We start from the raw sequence: 9,045 nt of genomic DNA, 5'->3' as shown, positions 1-9,045 counted from the left end.
ATTGAACATTGAATGATTTTATAAGGAACCTTAGCATATTTTTTTTAATTTTTCCAGTGCAATTATAGTATTAAAATAAAATTTTCATAAAGTTATTATAGAATCATGTGATTCAACCTCTAAATGAAAAATGTAGCTAATTATTAATATATTTTATTTAAGTGAGGAAAGAGCTTCTATCTATCTTCACCTATCTCAAACAAAATATTTATAGCAACAAGAAATTTATATCATGTACATAATTTAAACCTACGACTAAGATCTAACCACTTATAACCCGCTTACATTATTATCAAAGATAAATATACACAATTTTTATAGCTATTCCCCTTTGTAGTGTAAAATAGATTAATGTTGCAGGTTCACTTGTGACAAATAATCATAAAAATACAGTGATAGTACCTACACTTTATTTTGTTCCAATGGATAATTAATTAAGCTAGGTATCATATTTTTGTCTATCTGAAAGTATATGCACGGGCTACTGAACCAAAAGAGGTAAACTTTATACTTTTCATATAATAAAAGATGCTGGAACAGCATTTATTGTCATACTTAAGATTTTATCAACTATGGTATATTGACATCTTCTTTTAAGTAAAAAAATATGAATACTTCAAGATTTAAAAAGATTAATTAATTAACAGTAAATTTAAAGATCTACTAATTTTGAGTGTTCATTAGTCAAATCTTATACTTGTTAAGGTTAAAATACATTTTTTTTAAATTTTTCGCATGTAAATAAGTAAATATTTAATGGATCAATCAATTGCATGGATATGGATTCTGGTTAGCAAATCGCATAATTATTATTGTTTGGATAATATACTTTTTCGGAATAAATGTAATAGATATTATAAGTGTTTAGAATAAAATATTTTTTTTTTTTTTAATCAATCAATAATTTTTTATAAATTATTATTGATTGGTTTAAGTTAAACTGAAGAACAAGAATACTAAAGAAAATTAAGTATGTAGCTTGTAAATCAAGTGCTTTGTTTTTACTAAAATATGTTGATAATAAATAATATGTTTAAGTACATATAAAAACAAAACATTAATAAAATATTTATATCTAAAACATCTATTTAAAACAAAGAAAAAATAATTCTAAAACGGAACATTTAACAAATTTTACGAATTTTTTTCTTTACTTTGGACTTCAACTTGTTGGTTATTATCAGTTTCACCAGTTGGTTCTTCAGGATTTTTAATGTCTTCATCATCCTTTAAACCATCTTTATAAACTTCTGGATATTGATCCATACAATCCCACATAGCTGTGAATTTTTCTCTACATTCCATACCTTTTGGATCTTCTTTACTATAATGGAAACAAGTAAATGATTCTCTAAATTCTACTCCACAAGGACCAGTTGCCATTCCGCCTAAACACGGACAATTCCAGTTGATGGAGCCATCAGGAAATATAAGACCCGGAGATGGTTCTGGAGGTGATAGTTCAACTTTACTAGGGGTTTGATGATCTTCTTTTGTAGCAAAAATGATTGTGTCTTTGCCATCTTTAAACACTTGTGACATGTTTGTAAGTTGTATCGTTAGTGACAAATGATATTAAACAAGGGGATGCACGATGCACGTTAAAAGCAATAGTATTTGAGTTATGACGGCCAAACAAGGTAAGTGCACCTCTAAATTTAATGTAAAATGAAGATGGACACCGAATTAGACCCTGGCCAGCTTCAAATTTTAGTACATCAAAATTGATACTCGATCCGAACTAAAAAAGAAAATATTTGTTAAATCTACATGCATAACAATTTATAAGCTGTAAATGTCACACATAAATCCATCAATAAAATAATTTATTTAATCTTAATTTTATAGCTTATTTAACTAATACATTTTAAGTTAAGTCGCTTAGACCAAATTGATAAATGCTTTAATTTATTGAACAGTTATTATATTATGATTACTAATTGTTTGTTCACATTTTGATTACAAAATTACTATTATAAGTTATTATTATTCACTGTAATTACTTATTAATTCTTCAGAATTTAATATACTTAATTAATATGATATAATAGTTTTACAGAGAATTTCAATACATTTATGGATAAAAAGTAATAACTGTTTACTTATAGTAAAATATTTATTTGAATAATAGATTTAAACTGATGAAATATAACTAAACAAGTATTAAAAATAATGTTATACCTAATTATAGAATTATTTAATGGGATGTAGAAAATCCAGATGAGCAGAGGTTTAGGACAAAGGTGGCCAACCTCAAATAATGGGAAGGTAAAGGAGAAGAATTATAGAATTATAATAAAGAACACAACAAAAAAAATAGAATAATTATCTAAATAGAGATGGGCTTAAGTAATAAATTATAAAATTATTAATAGCAATTCAATATTTCAAATGTAGTACAATTAGTTATATTTTTATATCATTGCAACACTATTGATATGAACAATAGAACAATATGAGAAAAACAGATTGTTTACATTTAACATTTCTATAATTTTACATATATTCAAAATAAACAATCAACATTGAGTACAAATTAATAAGTAGTTATAAATTTAATTATTGAATAAATAACATTTAACACTTTCTTAAGTTGTTTTAATTGAATTTTATAACAAATAATTAAGTATTTGTGTATAAAACATGAAAAACAAAAAACTATTAAGGTGTTTTAAAAAGAAACAGTTATCATAACATTAAAAGTTGATTTTTTAAAAGTGTAAAGACTTAAAAACAAATAATTCAGCAAAAAAAATTATTATTAATCAGCTCAGGCCTTCGGACAGTTAAGGTAAGCACCAAGAAACGCTGAGAAATGAACAGTGAAGGAGTTAACAAGAAATTATGTACCTGGCCAAAGACTTCTTTGAGCGCTTCTTTAATGTAAAATGAAAACTTTCCGTCGTTCACAACCACGTACTCTCCTTTTCTGTCAAGAACATTTCTAGACAGGAAAATCGATGCGATTATTATTTATTTAAAGCAATTAAAAAAATTATTAAATTAAAAACATCAAACAATAATTACGATTCCACAGTGTACTCACAAGCTGACGTCTAAGAAGTAGTAAGAACACATAGTCGGTGAGTAATCAACATTATATGTATGTGGGAAAAAAAATATACAAAATTAGTTTCTTTTTAAAAATTAGCAACCAAGAAACAGCCGCAACAATTGATCGTAAAAAAATGAGCATATCATTGAGAACGAACGATCTGTAATCGGGTACAGATGGTTTTTGAGGTTAAGCTCGGCTTCAGCACCGGAACAATCAGTGCAGCCAACAGATGGGGTCCGTCACCCGATATGATGTGTTAAGTTGTCGTTCCGGCGGCGCTATCATCGGTGTTGAAAGGTGTTGCGAAAATTTTTTATTATTTTTTTCGAATGACAAAATATCATTTTGTTTTAATTCGACTCGTCGTGCAGCGGCCGACGATCCGAAGTGTTCACCGTTGTACTGACTCACTACCACCACTGCTGTAGCCGTGACCACCACCATCGCAACTGTGAAATCGGATTTTAATTTTTTTTTTAACTCGTCTCTTGGTGTATATTTTGCTTACGGTACCGTCTGTGCTATTCGACCAATCTCGCGCCGCAGTTCGTCGTCGCCTGTCAGAGTGCGTGGTTATTTCGTTGCGTTCACCGCCGACACGTCTAAATGGGAAGCGTGAACAACGCTGTCCGTTGCGGTTTCATATGTCGTCTGTGTTCGAAAATCGACAAGCGCGTAGTGCACATCTATGGCGAACTGGGAAGAAAGTACAATTTGGTGCAAAAGATCAGAGATTACTTGCCCATAAAGGTAAACATTTGAATCCGAATCACCCCTTAGCCGGTTGTCCGGTAATTGTCAACGTCTCATCCTTCCCCCGTTCTCTGGACCGTCAATCGTAATACGGGTGACGACCCAAAGCCAAACATTTGAAATCGGGAATACGGTTTTTTATTTTTCTCCGTTCCGTTTGCCCTATTGAATTTCGTTATTGTGTATGTTTGTGTATTAAAACACTATAATATATGCGTGTCTGTGTGCGTGTGCGTGTGTCGAAATGTGTATGACGAAATCTATACGTGTGTGTGTGTGTTTGTAATATTGTATATGCACCAGCTCACACACGCACACGCGCCCGTAGAAAGTTGTATGTGTGCGTGTGTTGCGTTATCACAGGAGTCCGTTGCGATTTAGCGCTAAAACCGTGAAACGCATTCGCACGCGCGTATTGGCGGCGTGATGCCGAAATTGTGTTTTTTTTTTATACGTTCGTCTTTTTCGAATAAGTCGCCTTGCCGACTTGCGCGGGCGTATTTCGGTACAGCGTTTTTGTCTTTTTCTTCGGCTTCATATCCACCATTCGCGCTCCATGAACCGATTTCTTCTATTGCCCCACACACCGTTGTCGACGCTGCCACAACCTTGACCTCAGGTTTTCGGTGAACCAATTTTTTGTCTTTTCAGGGTTATTAAAAGTGTGTTACTTACTTTCATAGGCGTCGAGGACGCCGCGGCCTTGATGCTTGAGCTCCTTATGTATACATAATGCAATAAATTATTATATTGCTACCCGTTTTACTTCTAATTTCGTATTACAACTCCCGAGTGTTCTCATAATGTGCACATTACGTTTTTTTTTTTTGCATCATTCGCCACATTTGGTATCTTCTACGCGTCGTCTCTTACACCCATTGTTTACACGCAGCATTTCCGACAGTATCTGACTAAATGTTTTTGCGATTTATTAGCATTTGTAAAATTTGCCAGCCAACCACTTTTTTCTCAAGGATTTTTACAACATTGGCTTTCTAAGTGAATTGTTTTATTTTTTTTATTTTGTGTAGGTACCTACACCTTTATCTGTTGGTGTTTTTATAAGGTTGAATTTAAAATATCATCTGAGATGTTACTATTTTTTAAGACGGTTTACATAGTTTATGCGTAACCTTGACCTAACTATTGCTTGATTACCTACTCTTTAGATATATTTTAAATTAAAAGTATATGAAAATAAGTCAAGGATAAAAATTGGTTACGCTAATGAAATCTGACAGCTTGAATGAAATTTTATCAACATTGTACATGATGATATAATTTTACTGTGGGTATTAGACAATTATTGAGAAAATAAATGAATTTTCGAAATCAAGTAATTTTTGTTCTAATTTATTTATGCTAATCCCCGTGCTAATCTTACTCCGTGAATTCAAAGGAGAACTCTCCCAAGTATGATTTTATTGTAAAACTATTAAGAATTATTCATCAGCTAATTTATTTCCTACATACCATAATAATAATTAATAAGAAATAACCTGTGTTTTCATTTTACAGATCTGCTCAATTTACCCACTAAAAGCTTATTTTTTTAAATTTAGCATCAGTAGTTAAATATATAAATTCCATAAAGTATTATATTTAAACTTAAAGGTTATTTTCATGTTTTTATATCATGAATAATATTTATATCTTAATAGATTATGTTCATTGCAATTTATTTAATATTTACATTATATTAGTAATATTTTAAATTAAATTTTGTTTTATCATTAAAAAGTAAATACACCTGTCGGTAGGCTATTGCTAGTTCCTAGGCATTTCATATATTAAGTATATACTTAAGTGTATTTAAAATTAAAGGATTAATTTTTATTTTTTATGATAACATTATTCAAAGAATAGTTGTGTACCTATTTAAATTGTAATGTGTTTAATTTTGAGCCATATTACCTAAAATATTTCATAATTAAAAAATATACTTATATTTGTGGATTTGAAAATTAAATTTATTTTAATGTTCTGGCTGTGATATCAATAACATTTAAGTACCCTTAATTTATTCCTAATATTTCTTGAAACTTCTATTATATTTTTTATTATATATATATATATATATATATATATATATATAATTCTCTTATTACAGTATTTGTTATTAAACTATATGAAAAATATGCGGCGAAACAATGTTTACTGGGTCAGCTAGTATATATATAATTATATATCATTAATTATAATAAGTTTTGCACTCCATCAGTAATTTAACGTGTATTTTACTATTTTTTTTGTGGTATTTAATTTACCATTAACTAATTGACTTGGATTTATATACTTATAGTATACCTATAGTATATATATATATTATAAAGTATTATATATGAAAGGGTATTCAGTAATGTTTTTAAAGTTGTACCAAAATTGGTATTTATGGCATCATGACCTATACTGTATTCAAATAATCATTAAACTTACAATAAATGATTAAAATTGAAGTGTCACTAATGAGTGGCTTTTTTCATCAATATTTTCACACTTTGTATGTCAATAAATCAAATATTACAAAAATTATTTTTACTATTCATTTTTTTGTATAGATGGTTTATCTCTCAATAAAAAAAAAAAAAAAGTGTGTAAATATTTAATTTCAATGATTTTGTTTAAGACCAATTGATTCTGATACAATTTATTTATTTTACAACTATAGAATTTAATTCTTTAATTTATGAATCTCGGACTATGGTCCAAATTATACTTTAACTGTACTAGAAATATTCAAGACATTAAATTAAATTTATCAAATATGTCATTATAGTCCTTTTTTACTTTTATAATAATTAATTTGCTCTAATTGTGTTTTCTTTGATAATTATTTATTTAAATATATTATATGGTTATTTTATCCCATGTTAATTAATTTATAATTTTTGGTATTAAGATCAATTTACATTTTGAATTTATTATAATTTTATAATAAATTTACTTTCTTAATAATTAACCCTGGACTCTGAATTAATATTGAAGTTAATTGATTTATTATAAAGTGAAATAAATATATATTTATTTATATATATATAATATTTTTGTGTGACTTAGCATCCATTTTTTTTTTATACGTTAGTTGAAATTTGAGGTATATTTTGATTAATTAATTTAAAGTTCAGAAAATTTCTACATCTCAGATTTATTATCTAGATCTGCTCATTTTTGATTGTTTAATGGTTATTGTACTTTATTTATATATAATATACACTATTTGTTGTTTTAAGAGGGTAGTTTTAGCGAAATTTGCTATATTTTGGTAAGATAGACAATTTAAAAAAGAACAATATAAAATATTGTGTTAGAAATAAGTATAATTTTTTAAAGAGTTCAGTATTTAATATTTTGCAATTCCCAAATAGCTGAATAATTTGTTACAGAGAGAACATTCTTTATATAATTAATTCCTATTAATATCCATTATCAAACAATTATTTTGTAAAATTGTCAAAAATGTTATCTGAATTTATTTTTATTCCCATTAAGTATATATCTAATATATTTTTCAATGAATTATATCATCTATGTCACTAACATAAAATTTGTATCTAAAGGTATTGTTTGCTTAAAGAATGATACAATTTTAAAAATTAGTTTTCTGTAAAATTTTATTTCTCAATAATGTTTTTCATATACTAAACAAGTAAACTGTACTTAAATTGATAGTAAATTATTTAAGAAACTTAAATACTATTTATTAGTACCAGAGACTCAACTAGAGAATAATGATTGAGAAATATTGAATAGATCATTTATTTTCCTTTCATTAAGTAAATTATATGATTTTGAAAATTGAATATGAATTTAATCTTCAGGAGGGTTAGAGTAATATTAAAATTTATTTGGAATCAGAATTTTTCTTTATATATATGGTTTTCATTATTCTAATTCAAAGTAAATAGTTTTGTTCTATTCAAAATATGATGATGTAAACATAATCCAGTCTTTTATGTTGTTTATTTATATTTAAAATAAGTCAGTATCATGCAATATAATTTCAGGTACCTACTTTTGAATACATTAATATTTTATTCTGTTTTAGATAAAGTCCTCTGACGGTTTACCTCTTACATTATGTATATCGTGTGTACAAAGATTAAATCGCAGGCACACTTTACAAATGGCAATAAAGCATAGTAGTGCTCGTGTTGCATCTCATACTAAGGTACAATCCACTACAGCAAGACGAGAATTGAATCAACATCAACAAATACAATTAAGTTCTGCTGCTATTCAGTCACTTTGATTTTTATCTTTTGTTGTACATACCTATTTTTTTTCCAATGAAGACTGTTATAAAAATTGAGTTCAAAACACATGAGATGTATAATGAATACAAATTACTGTATTCATATGTTAACTAACAGTCTCATCTGTGAATTACAAAATGTGTTTTACTAACGGTTTTTATTAGATTTAAGTTGAGCAATAAGGTTATTTAACAAAAATATTTTTAAGCAAATAATTATATTTCTTTGTATAATATTAAAAAAACCTAAAATTATTTATTTTTGATTGTTTGTAAGTTAGTTTTATGTTGGCTTCATTGCTTATTTTATTAAAGAATAGTGCTGATATAGAAAACCTATTAGTAATACTGTACGGATAGTCAAAGTAAAATATGTTAATAATATGTAATAGTTAATATCAAATTTACTATAGTATTTGATAATTATGCAATTTTCAAGTTTTGTCCAAAAAAAAAAAAAAAACAAAATAAAATAAAATAAATAAACTATAACTTAAGGAATAAAAACTTATAATTTATGTTTAAAAGTAAACTTATTGATGTTAACTGGAAAACTTGAAAAGTGTATTAAATCATTAATTTTTGTTTACTTTGAAAATTTACAATCATGATCCAAAAAATATTTTTGTTTATATTTATTAATCCACCAATTTATTTAAATATTATGGTGTGCCATTTGTTTTTAATATTATATTATTTTTTTTTCAAGCATTCACATTAATAATATTATTTTTAAACTTTTCCTGATCTCAAACTTATGGGAAGGTTTTTAGTACAGATTGTTTATTTTTAACATATTCAGTTTGACTTCCTTGAAAATATATTTAAAATAATTTTTAATTGATTTTTTGTAAAATCAGGCCTATAAAATTCAATTAAAAGTATTAAGATTTCATACAACCTAAGTTTATATTTTACTTTGTAGTTGTAGAAGTTTAATACATAAAAGTGCAATATGAATTGGCGCTGAATAAAAATGATT

General features: G+C 26.9%; 2 protein-coding genes across 2 annotated transcripts; one reads left to right on the top strand and one right to left on the bottom strand.

Annotated features, from left to right (window-relative positions):
- Window positions 1–1,080: 1,080 nt before the first annotated feature.
- LOC112692334 (mitochondrial intermembrane space import and assembly protein 40-B-like) lies at window positions 1,081–3,232 on the bottom strand. The gene is made up of 3 exons (XM_025566975.1): window positions 3,047–3,232; window positions 2,851–2,944; window positions 1,081–1,741 (listed from the first exon to the last, which is right to left on the bottom strand). Exon 3 carries the CDS (start codon window positions 1,540–1,542, stop codon window positions 1,135–1,137), a length of 408 nt encoding a protein of 135 aa, XP_025422760.1. The 5' UTR covers window positions 1,543–1,741; window positions 2,851–2,944; window positions 3,047–3,232; the 3' UTR covers window positions 1,081–1,134.
- A 115-nt stretch (window positions 3,233–3,347) lies between these two features.
- On the top strand, window positions 3,348–8,268 carry LOC112692335. Its single transcript, XM_025566976.1, has 2 exons — window positions 3,348–3,808; window positions 7,857–8,268. Exons 1-2 carry the CDS (start codon window positions 3,665–3,667, stop codon window positions 8,058–8,060), a joined length of 348 nt encoding a protein of 115 aa, XP_025422761.1. The 5' UTR covers window positions 3,348–3,664; the 3' UTR covers window positions 8,061–8,268.
- Window positions 8,269–9,045: the final 777 nt, after the last annotated feature.

This window comes from Sipha flava, unplaced genomic scaffold (genome assembly GCF_003268045.1).
Source record: "Sipha flava isolate LNK unplaced genomic scaffold, YSA_version1 73_pilon_pilon, whole genome shotgun sequence".
Classification (NCBI taxonomy): Eukaryota; Metazoa; Arthropoda; class Insecta; order Hemiptera; family Aphididae; genus Sipha; species Sipha flava.
Note: the sequence above shows the minus strand (reverse complement) of the source record. Positions and strands in the feature narration are given on the sequence as shown.

Coding starts and splice junctions, on each gene's coding strand:
- LOC112692335 (XM_025566976.1), top strand. CDS start 3,665: ATGGGAAGCGTGAACAACGCTGTCCGTTGCGGTTTCATATGTCGTCTG. Junction 3,809..7,856: donor GAGATTACTTGCCCATAAAG/GTAAACATTTGA, acceptor ATTCTGTTTTAG/ATAAAGTCCTCTGACGGTTT.
- LOC112692334 (XM_025566975.1), bottom strand. CDS start 1,542: ATGTCACAAGTGTTTAAAGATGGCAAAGACACAATCATTTTTGCTACA.